The sequence below is a fragment of the Diorhabda carinulata genome, chromosome 5 (genome assembly GCF_026250575.1).
Source record: "Diorhabda carinulata isolate Delta chromosome 5, icDioCari1.1, whole genome shotgun sequence".
NCBI lineage: Eukaryota > Metazoa > Arthropoda > Insecta > Coleoptera > Chrysomelidae > Diorhabda > Diorhabda carinulata.
In genome coordinates this window covers 27,840,865-27,855,730 of record NC_079464.1, presented here as the reverse complement: position 1 = coordinate 27,855,730, position 14,866 = coordinate 27,840,865, and the positions used below count along the sequence as shown (strand labels likewise).

The following is a 14,866-nucleotide window of genomic DNA, read 5'->3' as shown; positions in this document are numbered from 1 at the left end:
TTATAATGTGGAAGGGATCGTGGTGGAAATAGAATGATTTATATTTTTGCAAAAAATATGATTCTAAATAAAGATAGTTATTTAAAATGTTGCCTATATTAAATGTGCTATTGATTTCATAAACAAATCTGCCGTATTTACGAGTAGGTTAAATTTGACTCATCTAAATACACCAAAACTTACTTAAAATTTGTGACATGTTTCGGAATGCAATTAACAGATAAAATTTAGGAAAAATTTCAGTTTATAGTATGGATACACTGATTAAAAGACTATAAAATCAGTTACTCAATTGAAAAACATTATCTAACCTATTATTCACGGTATCTAAAAACGTTGATGATGTTGATGGAATGTGATAATATGTCATATAACTTTTTATGATCGTATTTTTTGTTGCACTTACATAAACATAGGGAGAGGTATCAGAAAGTATTTTTAACTTTTTCACCCAACATTTTAACGATCTTCAAATGATCACTTCGGAATTCACAGGCTAAAAATCGTCGATTTAAAAGAATGAATTTAACCAGCTGCAGTTAGTCTTGAAAAAACAAAAATATATGGCCGCATCATTGCCATATTTAGTCATATTTGATAAATATGATAATACGTTATAACTTATTTAAAATTTACAACTATTTATAAACACTATATAGAAAAGTATTAGGATGTAATATTTATTTGAATGTTTCAACTATTCGAAGAACCATCAAATTAGTAAATATTTATTTTATAAATATATAATTATAATTAAGATGTATCAGTCAGAATTAATTCATAAATCGGTTAGAGTGCGTCAAAAATGTCACTTGTCAGTAATTTTTAGAGAATAAACTAGATCATGGCTATCCAACCTTACAACATAGAGCTGTCTAATTGTAAGGCTAGTTGCCTAATGTATTAAAACGGTTGAAGACAGGGGTTGATAAGATATTGATGCAATATCGAGAGGATTATACACATACTCAAAAAAAAACAAAAAAATCCGCTACTGCTCATTATTCAATAAAATATAGAAATCGATAAAACTCAGCTTTAAGTTATGTTCTAAGAACAATTGACATTTATTAATTAGTGACCTTCTTCAATAAATGAACACTTCATAGGGCATTCTTGTCTATTCCTCATAAAGGTTCGTAAATTTTTTATACAACCTCGTTCACAGCTGTATGTGTTTAAATGTTTTATATTTAGAAACAGGATCGGCGCTAGTCAGTTTGAAAATTGTTATATACGTGGTAGATATATCATCGGTCAAAACATGTTCATAAAATAAATATATCAACAATTAATATACTTTTCCTATATACAGATCTGAAATATGTATATATTTATTGTATCTATTAATTGCATCTATAATTAACGGTCAAATAATTTTATTATGTTAAATATTAACCTAACCTTATTGCTTTATATCTTGATACTATTTATGAAGTCTGGCAACGTTGCTCAAATCAGTGAACAATTATTTATATCGTAAATTATTTGTCCAATGTTTTACGTAATTTTCATAGTTTTCTCAATTGGAAATTTAATTTTCAATTGATATGTGGTATTTGTATGTACATTTTGTCAAAGGAAATTATTATGTTGAAGAAGATAAGTTCAAAAACACCATTAAAACAATAATTATTTCCGAAATTATTACAACAATAAATATTAATTTCTTTGTCATCTAACTATTGATTACACGATGCTTTAACGAACACCATTCATAGATTACGTGATCGGTAAGCACAACATCACATATTTGTTTCAATAAAATTTTAATGAACACTACGAATTTTTAATCGAATTAGTAGAAATATGGTAGTTGTGAGATGATGAATAAACAAGATCTTTAACTCTAATATTGTTAAGTTTATTTTATATAATTTCAATCACTAAGCGATCAAATCATCCAAATATCGACAATTAGCTAGAGATGCGAGCATGCTTAGAAAGGTCAAGGAAGTAGTTGTCATGAGATATAATAAAAAAGAAGAAAACATCTTGTCAAATATAATAATATAAATAAATACATTGAGAATCAAATAACCGGGCTCAATATATAGGGAATCCCTTTGATAATTATTGTGCCAATTCTATTTAATTCGTTCGTTTTAATTTTGATGATTTCTTGTGTGCTTCTTGTGTTTTTTTGTATTTACAGACACTTTTTAGTATAAGTAAGTCTGTGTTTTCTCCAGCGTCCTTTTATGAATGTGTATAGTTTGGCTTTTCATTTAACTATAATTAAATAGCGAGTCTTACTCTTTTGTTAATAACAAATTCATCAGATTCTCCTTTGGGTGTTAGTATACTGACACCAGTCATAACAACTTAGTATTTCAGATTCGGATGTCAATATCTACTGAAAACCCCTCAAAATCTACCATTAGGTACTTCACGTGTACTTCACTTCACGAAACAGATCTTGGAAATATACTAGCTGCGTTTCAGACCGTTTTTGATGCGTCCAATAGTTTCTCTGGTTAAATTGTCTGTTGTAGTTCAACCTATAGGTCGTTACGAAAATGGTTAAAACAGGAACATTTTTCGCATCCTTAGAAACATACAGTATACAGTTTAATTTGCGTAGACTTTTTGCCTTTCAAAACTAAGTACTGACATCTTCAGATTGAGGTCAAAAACTTTTCAGAAAACCCTCGAAGTCTGAAATTTTATAGTATGTATCCAAAAATTTCAACCTAATTGCCTTAACTATATTATACAAATGCAACGTGGTATAAATTCTTCTTGTTAAAGTGTCATGTGGTTCAAAAATGTTACATTGTAAATCAGTACAACCGCCGCTTGCCGCCGCTGCTTTTATTAAAGCGGATATGACAGTCACATCCACACCACACCGCCTTTCCTCAGTGGAAGATGTTAAATAGGCCGGCCGTTAATCGGGTCGATATCAAGAAAGCATTTTACGAATAGGTTTACATTTATTGTCGAAATTCAAAATAATTCACAATACGAAATATGTATATTGTTGAGCTATAGGTCGTTTTTGCATATTTCATCTTAACTCACCACCCGCAAACCGACAATATAATCTTTGAAAGATGTTAACAGTTACAGGGCTGTACGAAAATAAATAGTACATATTAATGCAATTATTTCGGTATCGTTTTGACTCTTATTTTTTGGATTAATAACAAAGATTTTGAAAGCAACATTTGCGTTTAGGGTGCCGTGTACTAGTTATTTGAAATTCCCAACTGCTTTCTCAGAAAGAACTGATTTGATGTTTAAATCAAATATTTCTAGTACAGCTTATCGATTTCTGGCCTCGTCAAACATCAACCTGGCGGGCTATACGCTAATTTCCAATTGTAGTGGGTCCTTCCTCTTCTTTTTCTACTTGTGCCTCAACATAGACAAAACAAAAAGCGTAGAAGAATTCAATCCTCATATTATGACATTACAATGTTTAGAAGCGAGCATGTTAACTGGAATTTATTTCTTATTCCAATTGTTAATGTCCATTTTAATAAATTATTCTACTGATACAAAAATTATACATTGAAATTTTTATCTTGAATCCTTTTTATTGTGTTGCTAAATATTTTACTATTCTTTCACATTCAGTTAATTCGTGTCAGTCAAATTTAGATTTCAATGGATATTAATTTTATGCGTTGGATATTCACTAAAGTTAATTCTATATTATATTGGATTTGATGGTGTATACAGGGTGAATTTAGTTCGCTTGATATATGAGTAATGTTCATATCTATTGTCAAATACTCTGTTGCTTTGTAAAATATCATAATATAACTTTTATAATTACAAAATTATCCTACGGAGTAAATTTAGTACACGTCATTGCTAGCATGTTTGTATAAACTTTAACGTACTTTGACAAATCAACTAGTGATAAATTTTCCTTTATTAAGTAATTACAACATACGAATTTAAAGAAAAAAAAAAGCATGCAGCATATTTATACATTTACTAATAGTCAACGTAGAACTATTGTGATAAAACACGTATTTTATATCGCTCCTACACAAATCTCAAATTCTGGATCAGCAGTACCGGTTTAGGACGACACGTCCAGTCAAAAACAAGAAAAAAAATGGTTAATCTAGAAATATAATGCTGTAATTGGTTTACGGATACTAACGGACGAATCATAAAGCTTGAAGTTGCGGATCTTCACTCGAAACCAAACCGGCCGATGGCAAAGTGTTAACCTAACCTAACCTAACCTAATCTAATGTATTGTACAGTTTTATCATTTTATCATATATAAATTCTATAATTCTTCCAATCTAAATCAATTGTTTTTTGTGTATTAGAAGTCTAAGAACTTTTAATTCTGTTTTCTACCGGTTCTTGGTTTTTCTTCTTTCATAAATTTATATTCTGCTAGCTATGTACCTTTTCAACATTTAATTGTGGTTTAATTTGAAAGCACTACACAAAGATTGCTTAATTTTATAACGAGCGTTTCTAGCATTTTCACAAGAACAGCATCCTGTAGAATCGCCTTTCAAGGATGACTTCATTAAAATATTCAATGAAAATAAAAGCCTATAGTAGGTATTATGTTCTATTCATATTCAAGTTTTGAATACAAGTACAAAATAACATTCCATACTACAATACAAAAAGTTCTTTATTTCGGATTTGTCTGTATTAAATTGAATTAGATAAATGATATCATACCGGCATCATTTTTATTCTACGGGATGTAATAATGGACTTTTATAAAAAGTTATTTAAAATATAACGTGTGGACGATGAATTTGGGCACTTTTATACCCGTGTACCGAAGAAAACACGCGTGGAAAAGGGTTGGGGATGGTTTCGTGCGGTTTCTCGTTTCTTGGAAATATTCCATAGCCTCTCAGCAACCCAGACCTATCTCCAGCTGTTTTGTTTTTCTGGGATATTCTTTAAAGTTGAATCTACGCGAATAAACCAAGATCAGCACTCCAATTAAAGAAGAATATTCGTTAAGAAGGGGGTCACACAGCCGGCGCTATGTATTGAAAACTTTTCGAAAATCTAAGGACCATGTTTTAAGAATAACAGAAGCGAGATGGCTATCACTTGAACGATATTATTTGTAAGAAATAATTTCCTATTTTATGTTCTATATTTCATGATAACAAAGAAATGTATCGAAAATCGAAAAAAAAATATATGTGATGTTATTCATAATAATCATGATGTTGTTTATATAGGACAGACATCGCAATATTTAAAGAATAGATTAAGAGGTCATCTTTACGATAAAAACTGCATTAATAAGCTATGAAATAGAGAAGAAAAAATTCATTTAATTATGAATATTGAAAGAAAACAGTAAAACACTGAATAAAAAAATTTCTTAAAGAGAAATTATAAAAAAGGCTAAGACAATGTTTGCAATATTTTTAATTTTATATTTATTTATACATGACTTTATAACTATTCACACTGTTTATTAATATGCAGATTCATTTTTCTTTGAAAAGTCAGAAGGAAAAGAATATTTTAGAGATAATACGAAAAAATAGGAGTATTAACAAGCATCTATTACAGCTGAATACACTATTTACACCACCACTACACCAACACTCACAATTATACTGTCAGACGCGCGTTTCGATAACCAAGTTATCGTCTTCAGAGACTGAAGATAACTTAATCCATTACAGCTCTAATGTCATTATATCCCAGCTGATTTAGAAATGACTAGACAAGTTAAATGATTTAGTTAAGAAGAATAAAGGTCCTCTCTAATGGGTTCCGAGACACACAGAAGTGTAGGGAAATGAAATAGTTGTAGTAGAGGCGGATAAACCCTCGTAAGCACTTGCACCCTTATGTGCAGAAAATCAGAAAATAAGATAGATAGTTTTTTGCAAATAATTGAACAACTTTGAAGCACGTACATTCAAACCTTCAAATTCTATCTCAATACTCCAATTATTTTGGTTCCGAAAGACCCACGAAAAAGATACAAAAAACGAAAATGAGATACAAAACTTTGAGAACAATGCATAGAAGAATATCAACTAAGATGGTTCGGAAATGTGAAAAGATTGAGTGAGGAAAGGGTTGCAAGAAAAATACTAGGAGCCAGAACAGTAAGAACGAGAAACAGAGGAAGACCTGGACAGATGAAATCAACAAAACGACTGAGAACAGAACAGAACAAAAAACCAAAAGAAATGGAAATAATTTTGGTCTAAAGACTCGATTAAACCCTCGTCTTACACCCGTAAGGGTAGATAGACATAAGTATTAAGTAACTAAAATTTTTAACACGTAAGTATTGTTTTTGATACTGTTGATTCGTCCCTTTAAAAACTCGTTCAGTTGTGACAAAGCGAAGATAAAATTTGCCCCGAACAATTTTCTGTTAATATGAAATCGTTAGAGCAGCTCCGGAGTCCGGGAATCGGGTTCTAGAACGTGTGCTGCTTTCGATTTTCAATTATTTATTATTCGGAGCACTTTAAACTAATTATCGAGTCGAATTTAAACTTTCACAGACATTCGGTCTCTAGAAGGTATTCATTTTTTTTTATTTTACTTCCTTTCGAAATCGTTCAATTCGAGCACGAGTTTTTTTTTTCCATTTTGCGCCAACAACATTATTGCATTCACAATATTTTTTTTGTTAGCGACATTTGAATACGTCTCATAAAAGCTTATATTTTCCATCTGTTGTACGCAATCAAACCAAAACTTAAGCTGTGAATAGTTACAATTGATCAAATTGATATTTATCCTAACGACACAAACAATAACCAAAGTTAACATAAAATTTATTATATTCCATTCTTTTCTATTGACTGTTGGAACAAAACAATAATAATTAGGTTCTATTCAAAAGAGAGGTTATGTTAACTTCTTCTGACAGCTGTCATTTTCAAAACACTTGACTATCAGGTAATCTAAGACGGCCGTTCTACGTCAAAATGACGGCTGTCAATCAACTTTTTCGTCTGTACTCGTGTTAGCTTGTCTTGTTTTTTTACAGTATTTTTGTTTTTTTTATGATGTTAAGAAGACTTCATTGATTTCCATTGTTGCGTTCAAGTTTATAGAACATGGGTAGGTTGCAAAGTGATAACCCAGTATCAGCTGAAATGTATAAGGAAAAACTTGAAGCTTTAGATGGAGTTAACCCCTTTTCATTAGATGAAAAGAGCTTTAGTCAAAATCCTGTTCATTTTCCACAAGTTTCCAATATACTTGCTTCCGCAATTATTTAAGTAGCAAGTTTTTAAGAAGCCCTTTCGCCAAAGAACTGTATAATAAGGTCTAAAATCCAACAAATAACCTAACAAACTACACAAAAAGCAATGTCAAAAACATTTATTCAACCCACGGCGGCTATTTTTAAATGGAAATCTGCTGATTTTCCACGTATGTTATAAAATATTAGTACTGGGAAAGTGCATTCACCGTATCTCTACAAGATAACTCAAAACTATATGTAATACTTCTGTATGGACAGTTCCTATAAGTGAAAAGTGTTCCGATTAAGTGAAACAAATAGTGTATCGTTCTCTCTTTCCTCCGAGTGCTTAAGTTAGTTCTGCGCATTTTTTGCGTGCATAAAGCATGCGCAGTATAGATAAAGTGTCTCGAACGAGAGAAAAAATGTATATTGTCGGCACCGTAAAGTAAAGACGTTTTTTTCCATACCAATTGTTCATATAGGTGTATTACATACATGGAGTCAAACATTTTGGCTTCCATTTTGAATAAGACCAGGACCAACTGCATGTCTTAGCTTAAATCAATTCGCAACACGTCGATCATTATAAATTGATGTTTGTACACCATTTAAACTTTTCAAAATGAAGTATTACGCGTTATGGTGAACGGTATATACGTAAGGATCTCAACAGTTAAAGATTTGCTGGTAAATATGATGCAGGACTACATCTACATGGCAATCATGAAGTTCTACATAAGCTAGACCAGGAGTCTCCAAACTTTTCAGCCTTAGGGCCATACTGATTACTCCAGTAAGTTCCGAGGGCCAAAACCATATTATCATTGTTGCCGGTGGTAAAAAGTGAAATAGTTCACTGATGAAAAAAAAAGTACGCAACGTTTAAAAAAGGCTGCAAATCGAGGAGTAGATAAAAACTATGAAGTACATGAAGAACCTCTTGATAGGTATAGTATAGTATGGCAAAACTAGTGGTACAGATATTTTTAAAGTAACTGAAATGGCCATTAATCAAAAGAACCTTCGATGGAAAAACTTGGAATGTATTACAACTGATTGAGGCAAAAACATGAGTGGGAAAGTTAAAGGAGTGGTCGTTCTTATGTCAAAGGCTGTAGAAAATGACTGAGGTTCAAAACCATTAGTCTTACATTGTATCATTCATCAACAGTCTTTGTGCGGAAAATGTTTGGATTTGTCTGAAGTTCTGCAACCAGTCATATTAATTTTATCAGATCTTTTGGGCTGAATTACCGACAATTACGACAATTTATTGAAGAGATTGGAGAAAATGACTTACCTTATCATACTGCCGTACGTTGGCTCAGTTGTGGGAAAGTCTTTCAGCGCTTTTTTGAACTTCGAGCAGTGATCGAAATTTTTTTGAATGAAAAGCATCGCCCTTTTACTGAATTACTAAACAACGCATGGCTGTGGAAGTTAGCATTCTATGTTGATTTGACAAAACATGTTGACGAACTGAATTTGAGATTGCAAGGAGAAAACCAGCATCTTCCCGATTTATACACTAATATCAAATCATTCCGGAAGAAATTGATACTGTTTCAATCACAACTACGAAGTAAATGTTTTTCACATTTTAAAACATGTGAAATATTCAGCCACACCACTGAGACTGAGTTTCCTATCGATTTTGCAATCGAAACTTTGAGTTTAGTTGGATTCATTTCAATAATTTGTTAGTTATTATATACTAAAGTTAAATATTTTCTGCATATTATACATGTATTTACGTCTTTAATTAGAATACTTCAGTAAACTAAATTTAATTTGCTATAAAAAATATGTTCTCAAGTATGCTAGCTCACCGTGGGCCGGACAAAAACTGTCCGCGGGCCGGATGTGGCCCTCGGGCCGTAGTTTGGAGACCCCTGAGCTAGACAATTAAATCTTATGATTAGGATCGAGACAAAATGCGACAGTTTCCACTTTGAGACCATTAATAGTACACCAACCTTGTAGCGACGTGAAGACTATTTTCTCAAATAAAAATGTATCGTTGGTTGGCTGGGTATAGCATACCGTAGCTCTCTGCGACTTTTGGCTTTTTCCAAAATTAAAAATATAGCTCAAGCTACGTTTGTTCGATGATAAAGAAAATGCTGAAACTAATGCGACGAAAACTGATTTCCAGGACTGTTTCGGGGGAAGTGACAACACAGTTATCGTATCAAACGAGGATTATTTTGAAAAATGCGGAGATACCGAGGTAATCTCGATATTTTTGGCACAAACCTCGTATATATTTCATCTCTTCGCTTTACTAGACAGTATTTTCAGAATATTATGTAATAGTTTGTTTATGAGTGTCATTACATTAGCAAAAAGTACCATTTCCCAATCTTTTATTATGTTTATAATATGAAAATAAATTTAACAATGCCCTACTTGTATTTTCTAGGAAATAATCTTTTTCCTCATTTTATTTTACTTACCTGAGATGGGAACACGTAATCTGACACTTTCGGCATTTCTTATACGATATAATGATAATGCTACGACATGCTGGCACCAAAAAATATCTTTCGTTTCACAACTGCATGTTACTGAAGTTATTTTACACCTGAAGGAAAAAAAAAGAATTATAAAACATTCGTTACGACGTTTAATGAAAATCATTAAATCAATGACGAAAAATATTGCTGTGTATATATGCACAGGTGAAAACATCAATCAACTATATGGATCCATCACGAAATAAGCAGATGGAATCAAATACATTATCATTCACGTGCCATATAAAGGGTGAAATCAAAGTAAAAATGTCAACAATGAATAGCATACAGTTTTTTATTTACTAGAAGTCATTGAGAAAATTCGAAAAACTTCAAAGAATCAGTTTTTACGCAAACTCTCACCCTGCTACTGTAACTGAATTTAATTCAGCATACAGCTCCGATTTGGCATTCAATGACTTCCATTTGTCCGACAACTTCAGAAAGTACGATCATAGTCTTGTTGATTCCTGTACAGAATTTTGCTTCGGATAGTTTTTTGGCCTTGATCTCCCTGATTTTTCTTCCTCAGTTGTTCCTGTTCGGAGTGGACTCTTCGAATTGCGTACCTTTAGACGACTGATTATGCCTTCAGCGACTTCTTCCTGTTACCTTCTCAAAGATCTTCCAATAAGCCTACGCCATTCAAAACTGAATTCAAAAACTTTTCTTGGTCTTTTCTGTTCAACTTTACTGTCCCTGATTATTTCTGGATCTTCAATCTCACATTTCGGGTCAGCTGGAAGGCTTAGTATCACTTCTTTGTTTGGTGGATACTTCTTCTGATCTATGTGTATCTGCTATTTGTAATGATCTGTAGGCAAGGATGTTTCGCTGTCATTTTCTTGATGATGTACTCTATAGTTTTACCGAATAACATGGATACTCGACCATCCCTTGTTTATGTCCCCTAGTTATCTCTAATTGATTAGTCAGCTGATTGTCTTTAAATCTTAATATCTTCGTCATTGTGGCTTTTACTAGTCGTATCAACTTTCCTGATACTCCAAACTCGTTCATGATAACATAGTTTATTTCTGTCAATGGAAATCTACTAATATTTGTTGAAAATCTACTTTATATTAGCACGCTGATCTCAGGGTTTCTTTGATGTCGAATATTAAGTCGATGGTGGATCTACCCGAAACCCGTTTGGTACTCACCAATTAGTTCTTCTACTCTACTCAGTCTACTTAGCATAAAGCCGAGTTTACACGTATCACGTAGCTAAAGCAAGTTACTAAAGCCAGTAACTAAAATTTAAGTCCGGTTTTTTAGCGAGTGTCTACATTTTGAGTATTCCGGTTTAGTTGTCGTTTAGTGCTGTGGAATTAAAAATGGCTGAAAAACTATTTGCGCAAGTAAATAGAAATTGTTTCTATTCAATTGACGAAACAGTTTACTAAATTAGGTACTTGTGCAAGTACTAAATCAAGTCGTTTTCACCATACAAGTAACTAAATTTGTCTACTTGATTTAGTAACTTGCTTTAGCTACTTGACACGTGTAAACTCGGCTTAAATTTAGCATCCACATGTAGTTTTAGTTTAAGATCATCGTTGACATAAATTTCTGATAATTTTGTGAAAGTATCTCAACTTAATGTCCTTGATTACTATGTCAATTTATCAACTAGCTTTAGTGGGTTGTAAATTATTGTATTCCCAACATTAGGTGAAGTTATTTTTAGGTTATGATCGTCCCCTCCGTTTTTTTGTATTTAATTTTAGACTATAAAATGACACACAGCAACAATGTGGATTAAGAAAGATTAAGAAGTTGGCAGGAACGATTATGGCATCGGAAAATATAGAAATTTTTATGAAACCCCAAATAACGAATAAACAGTCAAACTCGCTTGTGATGGTTGTGTAAAATAAAGATAAATCAGAGCCTAAAAGAAAAAGATTGAGGAAGAAACTCACGGTTCCACTGTATAGAGAAAGACCTGAGAAAGTCTTCTTTGGTGAGTGCCTTTAGGAGTTCTGCCGTTTTTTGCTTTATCGCTTTCATCGTCTCAAATCGGGTCCCTTTCAAAGCAGATCTTTTTCTAATCTTTCAAGGAAATATGAGCAGACCCGTTGACGCAAAAGCTTTTGGTCAGGAGTCAGATTTTTTGGCACAAACTTCTCACAGACTTTTTTCCTGTGTAATTCCTCGTGCAAAATTTTTTTAATCGTTTCTTTTAATCGTTTACAGCTTCGGCAATCATCCGGATGCTCATTCGACGATCTGCACGCATAATCTGGATGATATTGAGAAAAATAATGTGATTTTGGCGCATGGCGAACGATCAGCGAAGTCCACTGAAGCGCATGAATTTCTTCTTAACATTCGCAGTCTGCCCCCAAACTTTTTGTGTATAAGGTGTTAAAATTACATTATTTCTTACTTACCTATCGAAACTAACAGAAACTTTATATTTTTGGGGTGGTTCAGGAGCACCACATGGCAACGTGGCAGTAGGGGAATTCCGCGGACCCGTAACAACACCGCTTAAGTGAAAACCTGTAACAAGAAAATTGTGATTAGCAAAATGAAAATACAAGTTCTGTTAAACTATTTTTTTACATCTTAAAAAATAATATACAAACCAAAATCGCGTTCTAAGTACTCACAACATAGAACTTTGGAAAAATTTAACCAGCGGCGCGTGGCCAGGGTTGTCACTTTTATCCCCCTATTTTTTAAGCCCCTGGAGCAAATTCGTTTTTTAATTTTATTTTAAATTGCCTGATTATTTCTACTTAAAGAAACTAATAAGCTTTTATGAAGCTAAAATGAACGGTGATGTAGAAATTTGCCTCTTAAACAAAAGTCTGCAGGTAATTAAATACTACTCAATATTTTTAAATTGTAATCTAGTAGGTACGTGTCATATTTTTGACACTTTGTGTATTTGACACTTTGAAGGTAGAAAAAATGGTAAAATGGCGGCGTTTATACCAACAAAGATTTTGTAATCGTCGAATTCCGAATCATTCTACATTTGCAAGTATTGAAAGAAACCGGAAACTTGTTAATTAAAAGAAATAATGCTGAAAAGCAACGTACAACAAGGACTGTGCACCTGGAAGAGGAAATTTTAAATAATATTTTTGAAAGGCCATCTTTAAGTACTCGAACCGTAGGTAGTGCTTCAAGGGTGGACAATTCCATTGTATGGAAAGTTTCAAAAGAACAAGTGTACATCCATACAAACTGGCCAGTGTTCAAGCATTAGAAGCTAGAGATTTTCAGGTGCGTGAGGAATTTTCCAACTGGTATTTACAAAAGTGTCGTGAAAATCGAAATTTTCCAAAATATGTGTTGTATACCGACGAGCCTATATTTACTGGGTAAGGAATTGTCAATTCAAGAAAATCCGCACTTTGTTCGTGAAAAGGGAATTCAGCATCAATATTCGGTAAATGTGTGGGTGAGAATGGTTGGAGATTGCTTAATCTGGCCTTACATTTTACCAAATAAATTAAATAAAACAATTTATACGCGATTTCTGGAAGAAATATTGGATGAATTGTTGGAGAATGTACCGTTAAATGTACCGATGGGGCATCTGTTAATTTTACTACAGCGGCAAGAAATTACTTGATAGGGGTTGACCCAATTGTTGGCCTCAAAGATCACCTGACTTAATTCCGATTTTTTATATGGAGCCCTTAGTGTACGAAACAATCATCGAATCTGAACAAGATTTCATAGCTAGAATTCAAGCTTTGACAGAAATCATGTTCAATCCCATCCAGATTTATTCTCAAAGACACGTTTTTCGATGACAAAATGGTGTAATTGAATTAAGCGGTCAATAGTTTGAACAATTGAGATTATGAATAATTTTCATTTGTTTTGAACTACTTCGAAATTAACTGAATAATTAATTAATTTGTAAACTACTTACGTGTTTGCAGACTTTTGTTTAGAGGCAAATTTCTACAACACCGTTCATTTTAGCTCCATAAAAGCTTATTAGTTTCTTTAACTAGAAATAATCAGGCAATTTAAAACAAAATTAAAAAAAAGAATTTGCTCCAGTGACGTAAAAAATAGAGGGATAAAAGTGACAACTAACCCTGACCGCGCGCTACTGCTTAAATTTTTCCAAAGTTTGTTTAAGTCAAAATATTACTCTATTAAGGAGCATATTGGACACCAAATTTGAAAAAAAAATTTAAAGGCATTCTTGATTTATGGCAAACTTTTGATTTAAAATTTTGAACACCCTTTATCTCAGCAACTAGGCTCCGTAAGGGTTCGTATTCCTGTATCAAAATGAATCATTTATGTTTCTAAATCTTCTTGGTTTCAAGTCTGTTTAAAACCAAGGAGATTTAGAAACGTAAACATATCAAAAGGTCTAAGAAATAAGAAATTAATGAATCATTTATTGAGATCTCTCCGTGGTAGAGCGTTGCCGGTCGAATATAGAAACACCCTGTATATTTTGATATAGAATAGAAATATTCCATTGTTCGAGGAACAAGAATACACAGTTCAGGGAATAAAAAGGTTCCATTCTTTGAGAATGCTAGCCCAGCATTGAATACAAAACTTCTTTAATCTTTCACAATATCTATAGAAAATGTGCGAAACTTTCTGAAGTAATGTGCTGTATAAAGCTGGTAGAAACGATGCATTTGCTTTCAATAACCAACCTCTACCGAGCAACTTGAAGAGTTTACGAGTATAATAATTTTATTTTTATACTATTAGAATTTTGTTATTCGTGTCTTTCTTTTCTTCTAAGTTCTGATAAAAGGGTGAAAATTATTTAGATCTTAAAATATAAAAATTGACACACGTTATGCAGGGAATATTAGGCCCAACTTTAAATCTGGTTTATAGAACGCGAAGGGATTAATAATTTCCATGTTATTAACCACTTCTAATAGTTTCTTCACCTAAATGTTTGTTTGTAACTAACTTTTCCTCCTCGATTTTGCCCTACTTTGAGAAACCAGATTTAATTTAAACTTTGCGTTCTTGTCAAATACTGACGACTAAACAATAATTCGAACAAAATATCCTGATTAGATACGCCAGGATTAATAAATTTCTTTGCATAAGAATAAGAAAGATAAAGTAATGGGGAAACTACGGATGCGTGCAATCCCAGACTTACAAAATCGTGTTGCAATCATCAACACATCTGTACATATTATTCAAAATTGTCATT

The 14,866-nt window shown here is 32.6% G+C and overlaps 1 protein-coding gene across 1 annotated transcript in view; it reads right to left on the bottom strand.

The window, feature by feature from the left end:
• Positions 1-14,866, bottom strand: part of LOC130893841 (zinc finger SWIM domain-containing protein 6-like) — a 168,600-nt gene that overhangs the window by 20,716 nt on the left and 133,018 nt on the right. The window contains exons 3-4 of the mRNA XM_057800259.1: positions 12,090-12,201; positions 9,634-9,761 (exon numbers count right to left, since the gene is read on the bottom strand). Of these exons, the coding sequence (XP_057656242.1) occupies positions 9,634-9,761; positions 12,090-12,201 (240 nt within the window). The remainder of the gene's footprint in view (positions 1-9,633; positions 9,762-12,089; positions 12,202-14,866) is intronic.